The 18,457-nt window shown below is 37.6% G+C and overlaps 5 protein-coding genes across 5 annotated transcripts; all 5 read left to right on the top strand.

Moving 5' to 3' along the window:
* On the top strand, nucleotides 1–1,506 carry LOC132311804 (germin-like protein 9-3). The gene has a single exon (XM_059809909.1). The coding sequence runs from the start codon at nucleotides 764–766 to the stop codon at nucleotides 1,382–1,384; it is 621 nt and encodes a 206-aa protein (XP_059665892.1). The 5' UTR covers nucleotides 1–763; the 3' UTR covers nucleotides 1,385–1,506.
* A 2,569-nt stretch (nucleotides 1,507–4,075) lies between these two features.
* On the top strand, nucleotides 4,076–4,696 carry LOC132314901 (germin-like protein 9-3). The gene has a single exon (XM_059813673.1). The coding sequence runs from the start codon at nucleotides 4,076–4,078 to the stop codon at nucleotides 4,694–4,696; it is 621 nt and encodes a 206-aa protein (XP_059669656.1).
* Nucleotides 4,697–6,472: 1,776 nt separating this feature from the next.
* Nucleotides 6,473–7,218, top strand: LOC132314243 (germin-like protein 9-3). Its single transcript, XM_059813127.1, has one exon. The coding sequence runs from the start codon at nucleotides 6,473–6,475 to the stop codon at nucleotides 7,082–7,084; it is 612 nt and encodes a 203-aa protein (XP_059669110.1). The 3' UTR covers nucleotides 7,085–7,218.
* Nucleotides 7,219–9,775: 2,557 nt separating this feature from the next.
* LOC132314900 (germin-like protein 9-3) lies at nucleotides 9,776–10,396 on the top strand. The gene has a single exon (XM_059813671.1). The coding sequence runs from the start codon at nucleotides 9,776–9,778 to the stop codon at nucleotides 10,394–10,396; it is 621 nt and encodes a 206-aa protein (XP_059669654.1).
* Nucleotides 10,397–12,172: 1,776 nt separating this feature from the next.
* Nucleotides 12,173–12,784, top strand: LOC132314241 (germin-like protein 9-3). Its single transcript, XM_059813126.1, has one exon. It carries the CDS (start codon nucleotides 12,173–12,175, stop codon nucleotides 12,782–12,784), a length of 612 nt encoding a protein of 203 aa, XP_059669109.1.
* Nucleotides 12,785–18,457: the final 5,673 nt, after the last annotated feature.

Raw genomic sequence — 18,457 nt, 5'->3', positions numbered from 1 at the left:
TTGTCGGTGGCATGCTTATTTTTCTGTTTCACTTTTGTGATACACATTTGCCGCTTTCAGATTTATTAGGGTTTAAAAAATTGAATCTTAATCTCCTCCTTCCACTTGTAGCAACCGGCAAGATCCTGCTATTTGCTATTAAAATCCTACAATTCTGCTTAGCTCTTCTTTATACATTTTTGCTATAGGCAATGCTTTATTTGCTTTATCTTATTATTTTTATTTTTTGATTAAGCAAGTACTCACTCACACATTTCACTACTTGCCCACTACGGGGCTGGAACCCTGTGTTTTGAGGGAGGAGAGGTTATACCATTTGGTGTTACACTGCCACTTGATCACATATCTTGTAGGGTTCTTTTTGAGCTTTATTTCTAATTAACAACATTTGCCGGTTTGATGCCGGCTAAGGTTGAGTTCACAAAGCTTGTTTTAGCCAATCTTCTTAATGACTGCTGATAATCAGCCAAAAGAGCCTTTTAAAAAACATTTAAATATCGAGAAGTAGCCTTTTAAAAAACATCCAAATATCCAGTAGCAGTATATACTGGTGTTTTCTTTAGTAGTAAGCGATAATGAACACAAAAACATGTTGAGATTACAGCTCTAATTGACAATAACAAGAAACATCAAATCAAGGGCATTGTAGTTTCCAAATCACTTGATTTGTCTTGGGTTGTGCTTATAAATTGACATCCTTTGGTTGAGGACTCAAGTTAAAAAGTCTTGCATACAATTTCCATCAAACTATTATCATCAGTTTATGGTCAACATGGCTTGCAAGCTTGAATTGTTATTCACACTAGCACTTGTACTTGGTACTCTCTGTATTTCACATGCTGGGGATGCAGACATTCTCTCTGATTTCATTGTCCCAATGAACACCACCATTGATGGCAACTTTTTCACCTTTACTGGCATGAGAGTTCTTCTAGGGGGAGATTTTCCGACAACTTTCAAGGTTTTGAAAGCAAGCATGGCTGAATTCCCGGCTCTTAATGGTCAAAGTGTTTCTTATGCAGTTCTTCAGTACCCTGCTGGCTCTGTCAATCCACCTCACACCCATCCTCGTGCATCTGAGCTCTTGTTTCTCCTCAATGGCAACCTTCAAGTGGGGTTTGTCGACACCACTAACAAGCTCTTTACTCAGACACTCCAGGCTGGTGACATCTTTGTGTTTCCCAAGGGACTTATTCACTACCAATACAACTATGACGAAAAAAACTCCGCCATTGCAGTATCTGCATTTGGCAGTGCAAGTGCTGGAACCGCGTCGATTCCTAGTTCCGTCTTCAATACCAGCATTGATAGTGGGATACTTGCAAAGTCTTTCAAAACTGATGTTGAAACTATTCAGAAAATCAAATCTGGCTTTGTAGCCTAGGCCTGAGCCAGAAGGGCATTACTAGTTCAAAAAATGTCAGCATTTTTTTTTTTTTTATAATAATTTTATGTATTATTTGTTTCACGAATAATTTCCTTTATCAATTGAAGGATATCAATCAATGGCTGTTTTTGCAAGAATTTTCTTCAGGTGTTATTTTTGGTAAGAAATTAAATCTGTTACATGCCAGAAACTATAAACCGCGCAGGATAGGATTTAGGCAAACCTGTTCCAAACTCATTTTGTTGCCATCCCTACATATTGATTTTGGGCTTCATATAAGATCCCTAGTGTATAAAAGCCTTGGGTCTACATATTTTTCATCATCTCTTAGTTGCAGACAAAACTATTTTAGCCATTGCTTGAAGCCAGGTGGAAGCTGAATTTATGACTCAACATACCTAATGTTATGTTTGGCGGCACTAAATCGGTGCCTTGAATTTGAGATTGAAGAAATTTTAGTACAAAATTTGAACCAAACTTTTTCCAAATCCCAAATCCAAGGCACCAATTCGGTATTTCCAAACATAAATATATTATAAATCAGGTCGTATTCACAAATAAATGATGATGCAAGTTTCATGGCACTTGCAATAAGAAGTGATGATATTCATATGGGGTAGAGAGTATCTGATAGCAAAAGGGTCACACTGATTGCTTGAAGATGACAACTAATTGTGTTGGTTGACTGAAGCATGGTTTTGATATTTATTGATATGGTCTCTACAACCAGTAATATGTGCTTTGCACTAGTTTTGACAATGTACTCTGGAACTGTACCGTTAGTCTGATACATTCTTGCAGTATATGCATCTATTTCCCTCCTATTAAATCCATTTTCAACACAATTAAATCTATTTTCAACACACTTGTTCTAGATTTCAATACATGTTCTATATGTTGAGATCTAGAACAAATGTGTTGCAATTGTGTTGAAATCTCTTTTCAGCATCATTATTTCTAGATTCAGCACACTTATATCGCGTTTCAACACATTTGTTTTATGTGTTAAAATTATGCTAAAATCTAGAACAAATGTGTTGAAATTGGATTTAAATGCGTAGAAAAATGCTACAACACACTACAACAGATGGTCCAAACTCCTTTAATTTTAGGTTCTCTTACCTTCAACCACTAGCCGCTCAAAAAAAAAAATAATAATAAAAAATAAAAAATAAAAATAAAAATTTAGTAGAGGTAATTTTAGCCCAACCCAATTTTTTTTTTTTTTTTTCAGTAATACTAGCCCACTCCGGAATAGATTAGCCCACCCCATTATGCATTTTTGGATCCGCCCTTGCTTTCAACGTTGTCCTTTTGACAGAAATATGAAGGAGAGGCTCATAAGATCTGGGCTTTAGCTGTGACTAATGGACTCTTGCTCTTGGAAGTACTCATGAGAAATAAATGTATATGACTCTACATAACTCCCAATGAGAGTTGGTATTGTATAGGGTTTTATGGCACCTGTTCAGAACTTGACACATGCCTTTTCTCACTCTGTAATGGATACCTGTGCTATATTTTGGTACTTATGAGAGTTGTTTCTGGTTTTTCTATGATTTTGATCTTGATTCAAGTTCATTCTGTTCTTGCATTTGTGGGTGTCATGCTTATTTTGCTCTTCCGCTAGTGCATGCACATAAGTAACAATAAATAAAAAAAAAATTGGAAAATCGAGTAGCGAACAAGTAGCGATGAGATGGAAAGTGAAGGGTATTGTTGGTAGGGCTTGGGTGGCCTTCAATTTAGGCCTTGGTTGCTAGACTTGTCTTGATCTTCTGAATAGTAGCAATGCCAGTTTTTAAAAGACAATCGTTAAGAGTGTTACCAAACACCATGTAGGAATGGACACAGTGCTGTATTAGCACCACCAAGGCTCTGCAATTAGCATTGGCATTTTACTGATGATGCACTAGTTCCTTTGGGAACGCAAACATGTTCGTTGCAAAATTTGTTCATGGTCACAATGAACCTTAAAAAGGCTCTTGTCAACTATAGACAGAGCTGGGAATGTTGTACGCCTACTGAGTGCTCAGGTATGGCAATGGATACACATTTGCCATCAAGTTTGGTGGACATCATTGTCAAAAGTTCCAAGAAGTTTATTTCAGGTGAAGGGATTCCCATTGACGACAGTAGAATCTGCTGGTCCTATGAAATCTGTCACGACGTCTGGATCAGTTCCTCTAATAATTGCCAGTGTTATGATGACCACATTTGGTTTTAAAAGAACTAAGCCATACTGCCACTTGACCACATATGTGGTAGCCTGGTAGGGTTGGGTTTTTGAGCTTTGTTTCTAATTAAAAATGTTTGCAGGTTTGATGCCAGCTAAGGTTGAGTTCACAAAGCTGAATCGAAAGACAAGGGAATACTCCAACTCATCATATTGACCTATAAACAACCTCCAAAAAAAATCAAGGTATATCCATACTAGTATACGCGTGTGTTCTTATATAAGTGACAGTGAACGCGAAAATCATGTTGAGATTACAGCTCTAATTGACAATAACAAGAGACATAAAACAAGGGCGTTGTAGGTTCCATCTCCCTTGATGTGCCTCTTTAGTCCTGCTCTTTTTTCTTACTACTGAGGCTGTGCTTATAAATTGACTTATTGTTGTTGAAGACTCAAGTAAATAAAAAGTCTTACAAAGGAATTTCCATCAGACTATTCTCTTCTCAGTCATGGCATTCAAGCTTGATTTGTTACTCACCTTAGGACTTGCATTTGCTACTCTCTATATTTCAGTTGCTGGGGATGCAGACATTCTTTCTGATTTCATAGTCCCGCCTAACCTCAACGGCATTGATGGCAACTTTTTCACCTTTACTGGCATGAGAGTTCTTCTTAATGGAGATTTTCCGACGACTTTCAAGGTTTTGAAAGCAAGCATGGCTGAATTCCCGGCTCTCAACGGTCAAAGTGTTTCTTATGCAGTTCTTGAGTACCCTGCTGGCTCTGTCAACCCACCTCACACACATCCTCGCGCAGCAGAGCTCTTGTTTCTCCTCAATGGAAACCTTGAAGTGGGGTTTGTGGACACCACCAACAAGCTCTATACTCAGACGCTCCAACAGGGTGACATGTTTGTGTTTCCTAAGGGACTTATTCACTACCAATACAACAATGATACAAAAAATGGTGCCATAGCAGTATCTGCATTTGGCAGTGCAAATGCTGGAACCGCGTCAATTCCTGGTTCTGTCTTCAACACCAGCATTGATAGTGGGATACTGGCTAAGTCCTTTAAAACTGATGTTGCCACTATTCAGAAAATCAAAGCTGGCTTCGGAGCCAAGGCCTGAGGTAGAAAGGCCGCAGCGGTTAATAATATGTCTGCATCCTGTTCTTTGTTTTAGTGCTGGAACCGCGTCGATTCCTAGTTCCGTCTTCAATACCAGCACTGATAGTGGGAAACTATTCAGAAAATAAAATCTGGCTTTGTAGCCTAGGCCTGAGCCAGAAGGATACTAGTTCAAAAAATGTCAGCATTCTGTTTTTGTTTTTTAAATTTTTATGTATTATTCGTTTTGTGAATAATTTCCTTTATCAATTGAAGGATATCAATCAATGGCTGTTTTTGCAAGAATTTTCTTCGGGTGTTATTTTTGGGAGGAAATTAAATCTGTTACATGCCAGAAATTATAAACCGCGCAGGGTAGGGTTTAGGCAAATCTGTTCCAAACCCACTTTGTTGCCATCCCTACATATTGATTTTGGGCTTCATATAAGATCCCTAGTGTATAATAGCCTTGGGGCTACATATTTTTCATCATCTCTCAGTTGCAGACAAAACTATATTAGCCTTTGCTGAAGCCAGGTGGAAGCTGAATTTCTGACTCAACATACCTAATGCTATGTTTGGCGGCACCGAATCGGCGCCTTGAATTTGGGATTGAAGAAAATTTAGTACAAAATTTGAATTAAACTTCCTCCAAATCCCAGATCTAAGGCACCAATTCGGTACTCCCAAACATAAGTATATTCCAGATTAGGTCATATTCACGAATAGATGATGATGCAAGTTTAATGGCACTTGCAATAAGAAGTGATGATATTCATATGGGGGGAGAGAGTATCTGATAGCAAAAGGGTCACATTGATTGCTTTAAGATGACAACTAATTGTGTTGGTTGGCGGCTACTGAAGCATGGTTTTGATATTTATTGATATGGTCTCTACAACCAGTAACAGTAGTTATGTACTTTGCACCAGTTTTTACAATATACTTTGGAACTGTACAGTTAGTCTGATACAGTCTCACTGCATATGCATCTATTTCCTATAAAACTTTTCAACACAATTAAATCTATTTTCAACACACTTGTTCTAGATTTCAATACATGTTCTATGTGTTGAGATCTGTAACAAATGTGTTGCAATTGTGTTGAAATCTCTTTTCAACATCATTATTTCTAGATTCAGCGCACTTGTATCGCGTTTCAACACATTCAGCGCACTTGTATCCACTTGTAGCCTGCTTAGCTCTTCTTTATACATTTTTGCTATAGGCAATGATTTATTTTCTTTATCTTATTATTTTTATTTTTTGATTAAGCAAGTTCTCACACACACATTTCACAACTTGCCCATTACGAAGCTAGAACCCTGCGTTCTGAGGGAGGAGAGGTTATACCATTTGGTGTTACACTGCCACTTGATTGCATATCACTTTTTGAGCTTTATTTTAATCAACAACATTTGCCGGTTTGATGCCAGCTAAGGTTGAGTTCACAAAGCTTCTTTTGGCCAATCTTCTTAATGACTTGCTGATAATCAGCCAAAAGAGCCTTTTAAAAAACATTTAAATATCGAGAAGTAGCCTTTTAAACAACATCCAAATATCCAGTAGTATATACTGGTGTTTTCTTTAGTAAGCGATAATGAACACAAAAACATGTTAAGATTACAGCTCTAATTGACAATAACAAGAAACATCAAATCAAGGGCATTGTAGTTTCCAATTCACTTGATTTGTCTTAGGTTGTGCTTATAAATTGACATCCTTTGGTTGAAGGCTCAAGTTAAAAAGTCTGGCATACAATTTCCACTCAAACTATTATCATCAGTTTATGGTCAACATGGCTTGCAAGCTTGAATTGTTATTCACACTAGCACTTGCGCTTGGTACTCTCTGTATTTCACATGCTGGGGATGCAGACATTCTTTCTGATTTCATTGTCCCAATGAACACCACCATTGATGGCAACTTTTTCACCTTTACTGGCATGAGAGTTCTTCTAGGGGGAGATTTTCCGACAACTTTCAAGGTTTTGAAAGCAAGCATGGCTGAATTCCCGGCTCTTAACGGTCAAAGTGTTTCTTATGCAGTTCTTCAGTACCCTGCTGGCTCTGTCAACCCACCTCACACCCATCCTCGTGCATCTGAGCTCTTGTTTCTCCTCAATGGCAACCTTCAAGTGGGGTTTGTCGACACCACTAACAAGCTCTTTACTCAGACACTCCAGGCTGGTGACATCTTTGTGTTTCCCAAGGGACTTATTCACTACCAATACAACTATGACGAAAAAAACTCCGCCATTGCAGTATCTGCATTTGGCAGTGCAAGTGCTGGAACCGCGTCGATTCCTAGTTCCGTCTTCAATACCAGCATTGATAGTGGGATACTTGCAAAGTCTTTCAAAACTGATGTTGAAACTATTCAGAAAATCAAATCTGGCTTTGTAGCCTAGGCCTGAGCCAGAAGGGCATTACTAGTTCAAAAAATGTCAGCATTTTTTTTTTTTTTATAATAATTTTATGTATTATTTGTTTCACGAATAATTTCCTTTATCAATTGAAGGATATCAATCAATGGCTGTTTTTGCAAGAATTTTCTTCAGGTGTTATTTTTGGTAAGAAATTAAATCTGTTACATGCCAGAAACTATAAACCGCGCAGGATAGGATTTAGGCAAACCTGTTCCAAACTCATTTTGTTGCCATCCCTACATATTGATTTTGGGCTTCATATAAGATCCCTAGTGTATAAAAGCCTTGGGTCTACATATTTTTCATCATCTCTCAGTTGCAGACAAAACTATTTTAGCCATTGCTTGAAGCCAGGTGGAAGCTGAATTTATGACTCAACATACCTAATGTTATGTTTGGCGGCACTAAATCGGTGCCTTGAATTTGAGATTGAAGAAATTTTAGTACAAAATTTGAACCAAACTTTTTCCAAATCCCAAATCCAAGGCACCAATTCGGTATTTCCAAACATAAATATATTATAAATCAGGTCGTATTCACAAATAAATGATGATGCAAGTTTCATGGCACTTGCAATAAGAAGTGATGATATTCATATGGGGTAGAGAGTATCTGATAGCAAAAGGGTCACACTGATTGCTTGAAGATGACAACTAATTGTGTTGGTTGACTGAAGCATGGTTTTGATATTTATTGATATGGTCTCTACAACCAGTAATATGTGCTTTGCACTAGTTTTGACAATGTACTCTGGAACTGTACCGTTAGTCTGATACATTCTTGCAGTATATGCATCTATTTCCCTCCTATTAAATCCATTTTCAACACAATTAAATCTATTTTCAACACACTTGTTCTAGATTTCAATACATGTTCTATATGTTGAGATCTAGAACAAATGTGTTGCAATTGTGTTGAAATCTCTTTTCAGCATCATTATTTCTAGATTCAGCACACTTATATCGCGTTTCAACACATTTGTTTTATGTGTTAAAATTATGCTAAAATCTAGAACAAATGTGTTGAAATTGGATTTAAATGCGTAGAAAAATGCTACAACACACTACAACAGATGGTCCAAACTCCTTTAATTTTAGGTTCTCTTACCTTCAACCACTAGCCGCTCAAAAAAAAAAATAATAATAAAAAATAAAAAATAAAAATAAAAATTTAGTAGAGGTAATTTTAGCCCAACCCAATTTTTTTTTTTTTTTTTCAGTAATACTAGCCCACTCCGGAATAGATTAGCCCACCCCATTATGCATTTTTGGATCCGCCCTTGCTTTCAACGTTGTCCTTTTGACAGAAATATGAAGGAGAGGCTCATAAGATCTGGGCTTTAGCTGTGACTAATGGACTCTTGCTCTTGGAAGTACTCATGAGAAATAAATGTATATGACTCTACATAACTCCCAATGAGAGTTGGTATTGTATAGGGTTTTATGGCACCTGTTCAGAACTTGACACATGCCTTTTCTCACTCTGTAATGGATACCTGTGCTATATTTTGGTACTTATGAGAGTTGTTTCTGGTTTTTCTATGATTTTGATCTTGATTCAAGTTCATTCTGTTCTTGCATTTGTGGGTGTCATGCTTATTTTGCTCTTCCGCTAGTGCATGCACATAAGTAACAATAAATAAAAAAAAAATTGGAAAATCGAGTAGCGAACAAGTAGCGATGAGATGGAAAGTGAAGGGTATTGTTGGTAGGGCTTGGGTGGCCTTCAATTTAGGCCTTGGTTGCTAGACTTGTCTTGATCTTCTGAATAGTAGCAATGCCAGTTTTTAAAAGACAATCGTTAAGAGTGTTACCAAACACCATGTAGGAATGGACACAGTGCTGTATTAGCACCACCAAGGCTCTGCAATTAGCATTGGCATTTTACTGATGATGCACTAGTTCCTTTGGGAACGCAAACATGTTCGTTGCAAAATTTGTTCATGGTCACAATGAACCTTAAAAAGGCTCTTGTCAACTATAGACAGAGCTGGGAATGTTGTACGCCTACTGAGTGCTCAGGTATGGCAATGGATACACATTTGCCATCAAGTTTGGTGGACATCATTGTCAAAAGTTCCAAGAAGTTTATTTCAGGTGAAGGGATTCCCATTGACGACAGTAGAATCTGCTGGTCCTATGAAATCTGTCACGACGTCTGGATCAGTTCCTCTAATAATTGCCAGTGTTATGATGACCACATTTGGTTTTAAAAGAACTAAGCCATACTGCCACTTGACCACATATGTGGTAGCCTGGTAGGGTTGGGTTTTTGAGCTTTGTTTCTAATTAAAAATGTTTGCAGGTTTGATGCCAGCTAAGGTTGAGTTCACAAAGCTGAATCGAAAGACAAGGGAATACTCCAACTCATCATATTGACCTATAAACAACCTCCAAAAAAAATCAAGGTATATCCATACTAGTATACGCGTGTGTTCTTATATAAGTGACAGTGAACGCGAAAATCATGTTGAGATTACAGCTCTAATTGACAATAACAAGAGACATAAAACAAGGGCGTTGTAGGTTCCATCTCCCTTGATGTGCCTCTTTAGTCCTGCTCTTTTTTCTTACTACTGAGGCTGTGCTTATAAATTGACTTATTGTTGTTGAAGACTCAAGTAAATAAAAAGTCTTACAAAGGAATTTCCATCAGACTATTCTCTTCTCAGTCATGGCATTCAAGCTTGATTTGTTACTCACCTTAGGACTTGCATTTGCTACTCTCTATATTTCAGTTGCTGGGGATGCAGACATTCTTTCTGATTTCATAGTCCCGCCTAACCTCAACGGCATTGATGGCAACTTTTTCACCTTTACTGGCATGAGAGTTCTTCTTAATGGAGATTTTCCGACGACTTTCAAGGTTTTGAAAGCAAGCATGGCTGAATTCCCGGCTCTCAACGGTCAAAGTGTTTCTTATGCAGTTCTTGAGTACCCTGCTGGCTCTGTCAACCCACCTCACACACATCCTCGCGCAGCAGAGCTCTTGTTTCTCCTCAATGGAAACCTTGAAGTGGGGTTTGTGGACACCACCAACAAGCTCTATACTCAGACGCTCCAACAGGGTGACATGTTTGTGTTTCCTAAGGGACTTATTCACTACCAATACAACAATGATACAAAAAATGGTGCCATAGCAGTATCTGCATTTGGCAGTGCAAATGCTGGAACCGCGTCAATTCCTGGTTCTGTCTTCAACACCAGCATTGATAGTGGGATACTGGCTAAGTCCTTTAAAACTGATGTTGCCACTATTCAGAAAATCAAAGCTGGCTTCGGAGCCAAGGCCTGAGGTAGAAAGGCCGCAGCGGTTAATAATATGTCTGCATCCTGTTCTTTGTTTTAGTGCTGGAACCGCGTCGATTCCTAGTTCCGTCTTCAATACCAGCACTGATAGTGGGAAACTATTCAGAAAATAAAATCTGGCTTTGTAGCCTAGGCCTGAGCCAGAAGGATACTAGTTCAAAAAATGTCAGCATTCTGTTTTTGTTTTTTAAATTTTTATGTATTATTCGTTTTGTGAATAATTTCCTTTATCAATTGAAGGATATCAATCAATGGCTGTTTTTGCAAGAATTTTCTTCGGGTGTTATTTTTGGGAGGAAATTAAATCTGTTACATGCCAGAAATTATAAACCGCGCAGGGTAGGGTTTAGGCAAATCTGTTCCAAACCCACTTTGTTGCCATCCCTACATATTGATTTTGGGCTTCATATAAGATCCCTAGTGTATAATAGCCTTGGGGCTACATATTTTTCATCATCTCTCAGTTGCAGACAAAACTATATTAGCCTTTGCTGAAGCCAGGTGGAAGCTGAATTTCTGACTCAACATACCTAATGCTATGTTTGGCGGCACCGAATCGGCGCCTTGAATTTGGGATTGAAGAAAATTTAGTACAAAATTTGAATTAAACTTCCTCCAAATCCCAGATCTAAGGCACCAATTCGGTACTCCCAAACATAAGTATATTCCAGATTAGGTCATATTCACGAATAGATGATGATGCAAGTTTAATGGCACTTGCAATAAGAAGTGATGATATTCATATGGGGGGAGAGAGTATCTGATAGCAAAAGGGTCACATTGATTGCTTTAAGATGACAACTAATTGTGTTGGTTGGCGGCTACTGAAGCATGGTTTTGATATTTATTGATATGGTCTCTACAACCAGTAACAGTAGTTATGTACTTTGCACCAGTTTTTACAATATACTTTGGAACTGTACAGTTAGTCTGATACAGTCTCACTGCATATGCATCTATTTCCTATAAAACTTTTCAACACAATTAAATCTATTTTCAACACACTTGTTCTAGATTTCAATACATGTTCTATGTGTTGAGATCTGTAACAAATGTGTTGCAATTGTGTTGAAATCTCTTTTCAACATCATTATTTCTAGATTCAGCGCACTTGTATCGCGTTTCAACACATTCAGCGCACTTGTATCCACTTGTAGCCTGCTTAGCTCTTCTTTATACATTTTTGCTATAGGCAATGATTTATTTTCTTTATCTTATTATTTTTATTTTTTGATTAAGCAAGTTCTCACACACACATTTCACAACTTGCCCATTACGAAGCTAGAACCCTGCGTTCTGAGGGAGGAGAGGTTATACCATTTGGTGTTACACTGCCACTTGATTGCATATCACTTTTTGAGCTTTATTTTAATCAACAACATTTGCCGGTTTGATGCCAGCTAAGGTTGAGTTCACAAAGCTTCTTTTGGCCAATCTTCTTAATGACTTGCTGATAATCAGCCAAAAGAGCCTTTTAAAAAACATTTAAATATCGAGAAGTAGCCTTTTAAACAACATCCAAATATCCAGTAGTATATACTGGTGTTTTCTTTAGTAAGCGATAATGAACACAAAAACATGTTAAGATTACAGCTCTAATTGACAATAACAAGAAACATCAAATCAAGGGCATTGTAGTTTCCAATTCACTTGATTTGTCTTAGGTTGTGCTTATAAATTGACATCCTTTGGTTGAAGGCTCAAGTTAAAAAGTCTGGCATACAATTTCCACTCAAACTATTATCATCAGTTTATGGTCAACATGGCTTGCAAGCTTGAATTGTTATTCACACTAGCACTTGCGCTTGGTACTCTCTGTATTTCACATGCTGGGGATGCAGACATTCTTTCTGATTTCATTGTCCCAATGAACACCACCATTGATGGCAACTTTTTCACCTTTACTGGCATGAGAGTTCTTCTAGGGGGAGATTTTCCGACAACTTTCAAGGTTTTGAAAGCAAGCATGGCTGAATTCCCGGCTCTTAACGGTCAAAGTGTTTCTTATGCAGTTCTTCAGTACCCTGCTGGCTCTGTCAACCCACCTCACACCCATCCTCGTGCATCTGAGCTCTTGTTTCTCCTCAATGGCAACCTTCAAGTGGGGTTTGTCGACACCACTAACAAGCTCTTTACTCAGACACTCCAGGCTGGTGACATCTTTGTGTTTCCCAAGGGACTTATTCACTACCAATACAACTATGACGAAAAAAACTCCGCCATTGCAGTATCTGCATTTGGCAGTGCAAGTGCTGGAACCGCGTCGATTCCTAGTTCCGTCTTCAATACCAGCATTGATAGTGGGATACTTGCAAAGTCTTTCAAAACTGATGTTGAAACTATTCAAAAAATCAAATCTGGCTTTGTAGCCTAGGCCTTAGCCAGAAGGGCATTACTAGTTCAAAAAATGTCAGCATTCTGCTTTTTTAATTTTTATGTATTATTTGTTTTGTGAATAATTTCCTTTATTAATTGAAGGATGTCAATCAATTGCTGCTTTTGCAAGAATTTTCTTCAAGTGTTATTTTTGGGAAGAAATTAAATCTGTTAAATGCCAGAACCTGTAAACCGCGCAAGGTAGGAGTTAGGCAAACCTATTCCAAACCCACTTTGTTGCCATCCTTACATATTGATTTTGGGCTTCATATAAGATCCCTAGTGTACAATAGCCTTGGGTCTACATATTTTTCATCGTCTGCAAAACTATATTAGCCTTTGTTTGAAGCCAGGTGGAAGCTGAATTTCTGACTCGACATACTTAATGCTATGTTTGGCGGCACTGAATCGGCGTCTTGAATTTGGGATTGAAGAAAATTTAGTACAACATTTGAACCAAACTTCCTCCAAATCCCAAATCCAAGGCACCAATTCGATACTCCCAAACATAAATATATTCTAGATTAGGTCGTATTCACGAATAGATGATGATGCAAGTTTCATGGCACTTGCAATAAGAAGTGATGATATTCATATTAGGGGAGAGAGTATCTGATTGCAAAATGGTCACACTGATTGCTTTAAGTTGACAACTAATTGTGTTGGTTGGTGGCTACTGAAGCATGGTTTTGATATTTATTGATATGGTCTCTACAACCAGTAACAGTAGTTATGTACTTTGCACTAGTTTTTATAATGTACTCTGGAACTGTACAGTTAGTCTGATATAGTCTTGCAGCATATGCATCTATTTCCCACACAATTAAATCTATAACAACCCAAAAAGATACCAAAATAATAATAATAAAATATATAAAATTTCGGCATAATCTCTGCAGAAAAAGTCCCTCTACAACCTGTTGAAATATATAAAAATGCAATAGCCTCACATGGCCTTAAAACTAATCTATCGTGTCCCAACGCACAATACAAATATTATATCACATTCCCAAAATGTTTACATACGTATAAAAAATCCTGTTCCTCCATCTCATCCAAACAAGGAACACACCTTAGTTATATCAAGTTACAATCCATAAAATGTAGCTAAAATTTAAAAATTCATAGCTTACAACATTATATGAATTAAACTAAAGTTTCACAAAATAGTTAAGAATACATTTACAAAATATTAGAGTTCTAATACAAAAGATAGCAAAATAAAATAGATCACCAATCTCTTCTAAATTTGTGGTGGATCATCGTCCGCCTCTTTTCTATGTCTTGAAATTTTTTTAAAAAATAATGAAGTGAGCATAAGCTCAGTAGGAAGTGTTTAAGACACACTCCTTATATCCCCGTGAATTTCACACAAAGAATGGGCAAAAAGGAACGGTGTCATACCATGGGGAATACATATTCTCAACCACAACAACAAGTATGTAGCAAATGTCAACCAATCACAAATTTCCCACAATGTCATGAAGTGCAATGTTATGCAAATGTTGTTCCCCGTTTCTGAAACAATTCCATTTCAACAACTAAACCGTTAGTGCAATCCAACCCAAGGCACCTCCAAGGTGTCACGAAAGGAAGGTTGGTTAACTGTCCACGACCACAAGGCACCTCCAAGGCGTCGCATCCGGCCTAGTTAACTCAACTATATTCCCTTCTAGACTACCCCAACATCACGGACTACTAGGTGCCTCCTAGGAGTCCAGTTTTCACAACATTTTTAGAAAATATTATCCCCAAATAATTTCGTTTGTTTTAAAAAATATTTTTCCTCCCTTCTCTTTCCCAATGAATGCATGAATGCTTGTGCTTCAATTTATCAACCCAACCATATAACTTTCACACATACTATATAAGACAAATTTATAAACTACATGATGGAGCTCTCATTTAATATTAACTTTGCATAACTAGCATGTACAATATGGATTCAATTTCATATAAACATGTAAGCATGCTAAATCACCTTAAAACAATTAACAAGTAGTCACATACATTCCATGCTTATCATTTGAAACAATTTTGCAAGAATTAGCACTAATTAAACATGCTAGGCATCACTTTAAGCTAGAAACTCACAAAAATATAAGAATTCATGCATTGGAACACTTCTACCTCAAATTTATAGAAAAACCCTCAAAATGGGTCTCAAATTCGAAATTCTAGGGGAGGCCAAAAGCTGAAATTTTTGTACTCACACGTAGATCTCGCCGTGCTCTCCGTTTTATCGCAAACGGCTCCCAAAAACTCCAAGAGATGAGGAAGTAATCAAATTTTGAAGTTTAGCAAAGAAAAGAAAAAGAAAAGAGAAAGAACAGAGAAAGGGCCGGGAGATAGAGAGAATGAGAGGCCAAGAGATGATAGTCTCTTGGTCAAAAATCCAAAAGATAGTGGTGGTAGGTCCCTCCACCACAAAATTTCCCAATTTTGACTTTTCTTTAATTTTTCTCTCCACAATATATATATATATCAAAATAAAAAACATTACATTTTCCCTAACTTTAAAAGATTCATTGCCGAAATCAAGCCATACCTGAGGGAGAAAACAACTCTGGATACTTGGAGCGAACATCCTATTCGAGTTTCCAATTAGCCTCCTCAACTCCGTGATGCCTCCAAAGAACCTTTAAAAATGGTATCGTCTTTTTCCTCAACACCTTCTGCTGTGTGTCAATGATCTGAATTGGTCCCTCCTCGTAGGAAACATCCTCATCAATGTCAACCTCAACCCAACTCAAAACGTGAGATGGATCCGGTTCATACTTCTGTAGCATTGATACATGGAAAACATTATGGACCCTGTCTATCTGTGGTGGCAATTGTAACGACCCAAACCGGAGGTCCGGATCGTTAACAAGGTCCTTACCCGAACCCGATGACATATTAGGGGTAAAATGATCTTTTTACAATATGAAAGGATAATCTATCCTTAAATTAGTCAAATAAGATTTGAAACAACTATTCTAGTCATTCCATGATACTCGGTGAGGTTCTACGGTCACCGGATATGAATTCCCAAAAATGCCCTTACCAGTTCAAGGCAAATTTTGACACTATTTCACCAAAACAACCATAACTCTCAACATGAGTGGAATTTGAAGATAGGGTTGGTCTCATTGGAAAGCTAACTCAAAATCCTTGAAAATGGGCTCAAGAATGACCCCATTTGGTTTCGGAACGAAGAAGTTATGACCGTCTGAAGTGAAGTGATCAAAGCTGTCAAACTGTCAAGGCAAAATGGCACACTAGAGGACTTGAACCGGTTCAAGGACCCTGAACCGGTTCAAGGACCCTGAACCGGTTCAAGATGGGCAGTAAGCCCACACGAGAACCATGACACCCCCTTGAACCGGTTTAAAACATCCAGAACCCTAAAAGTGCCTTAGAAAGCTTAAAAATCTTGGATTTTTACATAATTGCACTACTTTGGTCTTTATGTAACCTTATTCAAAGCTCAGACCTGCCCTAAATCTTTCATTTGACAGTATAAACACATAATTAAACTCTCATTCATTCAAATGTACCGAATATAAGCCCAATACATCATTTAAAGACCGAATTACATAAGTATCGTTTTATACAATTTTCAAAGAATTAAATACAAGAATGAGACCTCCATGGCCAAAATTTACATGGCTTCAATATAAACAAAATGGAAGTGAACTCCTAACTACATCAATGTCCATAGATGCACATCATTTACCGGCTCGTCTCTAAATTCTTGAAAAATGTTAATAATGATAGGGTGAGCTCAATAGCTCAGTAGAGAAAAGCCTAAATCACATTCCTAAAAATCCCGTGAGCCATAACCAAAGAAAGAGAATCAAGAAAAGGGATCATGGGATTTTTGAGTCATACCAATCATACATAAATTTCATCAATTCACAACCTTACCATCAAACATGAAATGCAAATACTTCTCTTTTCTTTTCCAACCTAACCTCATTAAAACCTTCTTAACCATCACCTTGGCTTACCACACAAACCACCATCTCATTCTCTAATCTTCCTTCCCACATTAACGTTCATCCTCTCAACTCACCCCCATGCCAAGAATATGCATGTCATACAACCATTATCAATGTAAAAATTATGATATACATCATAATCATCTTACTAGAACATCCAAAACATGAAGTTAAACATACAACTCATACTTTCACATTTCATCATAGAAAATTAACATGCTTGGCACAAATAAAGAAACCATCATGTTCTCAACCCAAGTAATTAGATCAATACTATCTTATGCTCAACATCACAATAAAATATTCACAAACTAAGTAAGCTTCATAATATCAAGATTTTTATGTAAGAAAATACATAGGAACTCATTAAAACCATAGGAATTTGTAAGTTAGACTTCCCCTACCTCAAGATAGCAACTAAACAAGGCCTTAGCAAGCTCTAGCTCTAAGGCCCAAACTCAAATCCCACCAAAATCTTGCAATACCGGTACCAAAATGTAGCCCTTGCAATGATCTATAATTTGCTAACTCCGGCTTAACCAAATCTTCTTCTAACATGAAAAAATTTTAAAGAGAAGGGAGAGCAATATAAAGAGAGAAAGAAAATAGAAAAAGAGAGCTTGTGGGGGTGGTCCAAAAATGAGGGGAAAAAGAAAGAAATGGGCCAAATGGAGACACTCTTTTGGTCTCTAGAATTTTCTAGGCTACTCCATGAAGCCAAAATGACGAAATTGCCCCTTGAACTTCTTTATAACTTCAACCTTGCCATAAAATGCTACCCCCATTTAATATCACTAATACAACATACATACATGTATATAAATACACATAGACACACACACACATGTGAAATGTCAATAACGCCTTTCACTTAAGATGAGAAAACTAGGAGAAGTTCCCGAGTCCGGAAATCATCCCGACTTCCAAAATTCTAAAAATGAAATCGTCACTTCTAATTGACTTAAAATGATTAGAAATACCCTTCTAAAAACCTCGGCTAAAAAAAAATAACCAAAATGCCCCTCGAGGTCTGCGTGGCATGCAAAACGAGGCAATGATTAAAATAATCCAGAAAAGTCGAATAAATTCTAGAAATTAGAAAATAGGGAAAATCGGTAACATTACAATCTCCCCAACTTTAAAAGATTTCATCCCCGAAATCAACCCACCTTACAAGAGAAAGACAAAAGGATACAAAAACGGAGTACGTCTTCGAGTACCCCACGCAACACACTATACCTCAAAATCCCAACACAAAGAATCCAGCATCCCATGTCACTCGCAACCCTATGCTTGTGACCCAACGCAAGAATGACCGAATCGTAACCACAATCACACGCAAACTTTTCCTTACAACACTAAATGGGCATAAGGGTACACTCTATGCCGAACTAAATTCTCTGTCGCCACATGCCAAGCACACGAGGCACAAACCCCCAACCAACTCTATGAATCCATTGAGTCCTGACCATTGAGAACCATTAGGATTGCCATCCTTTAACCAGAACATACCATTGGTCAATACTAAATCCACAAACAACGACTTCAGTCAACCCACACGACAACACGTATCACAAAAAGAATTCTTTAATCCATGTCACCACGACACTCAACCATCTGCTTCCGTACTTAAGATCAAGGGAAAACACTTAACCTTGGTTTAAACAAACCTAATTCATAAAATTACA

This window comes from Cornus florida, unplaced genomic scaffold (assembly GCF_030987335.1).
Source record: "Cornus florida cultivar Cherokee Brave unplaced genomic scaffold, ASM3098733v1 CherokeeBrave_3.0.0_Hap2_Chr06, whole genome shotgun sequence".
Classification (NCBI taxonomy): domain Eukaryota; kingdom Viridiplantae; phylum Streptophyta; class Magnoliopsida; order Cornales; family Cornaceae; genus Cornus; species Cornus florida.
The sequence above is the reverse complement of the archived record's forward strand: the minus strand, read 5'-3'. Positions and strand labels throughout refer to the sequence as shown.

What these genes read in the sequence shown, in the direction of transcription:
- LOC132311804 (XM_059809909.1), top strand. Translation starts at nt 764, where the DNA reads ATGGTCAACATGGCTTGCAAGCTTGAATTGTTATTCACACTAGCACTT.
- LOC132314901 (XM_059813673.1), top strand. Translation starts at nt 4,076, where the DNA reads ATGGCATTCAAGCTTGATTTGTTACTCACCTTAGGACTTGCATTTGCT.
- LOC132314243 (XM_059813127.1), top strand. Translation starts at nt 6,473, where the DNA reads ATGGCTTGCAAGCTTGAATTGTTATTCACACTAGCACTTGCGCTTGGT.
- LOC132314900 (XM_059813671.1), top strand. Translation starts at nt 9,776, where the DNA reads ATGGCATTCAAGCTTGATTTGTTACTCACCTTAGGACTTGCATTTGCT.
- LOC132314241 (XM_059813126.1), top strand. Translation starts at nt 12,173, where the DNA reads ATGGCTTGCAAGCTTGAATTGTTATTCACACTAGCACTTGCGCTTGGT.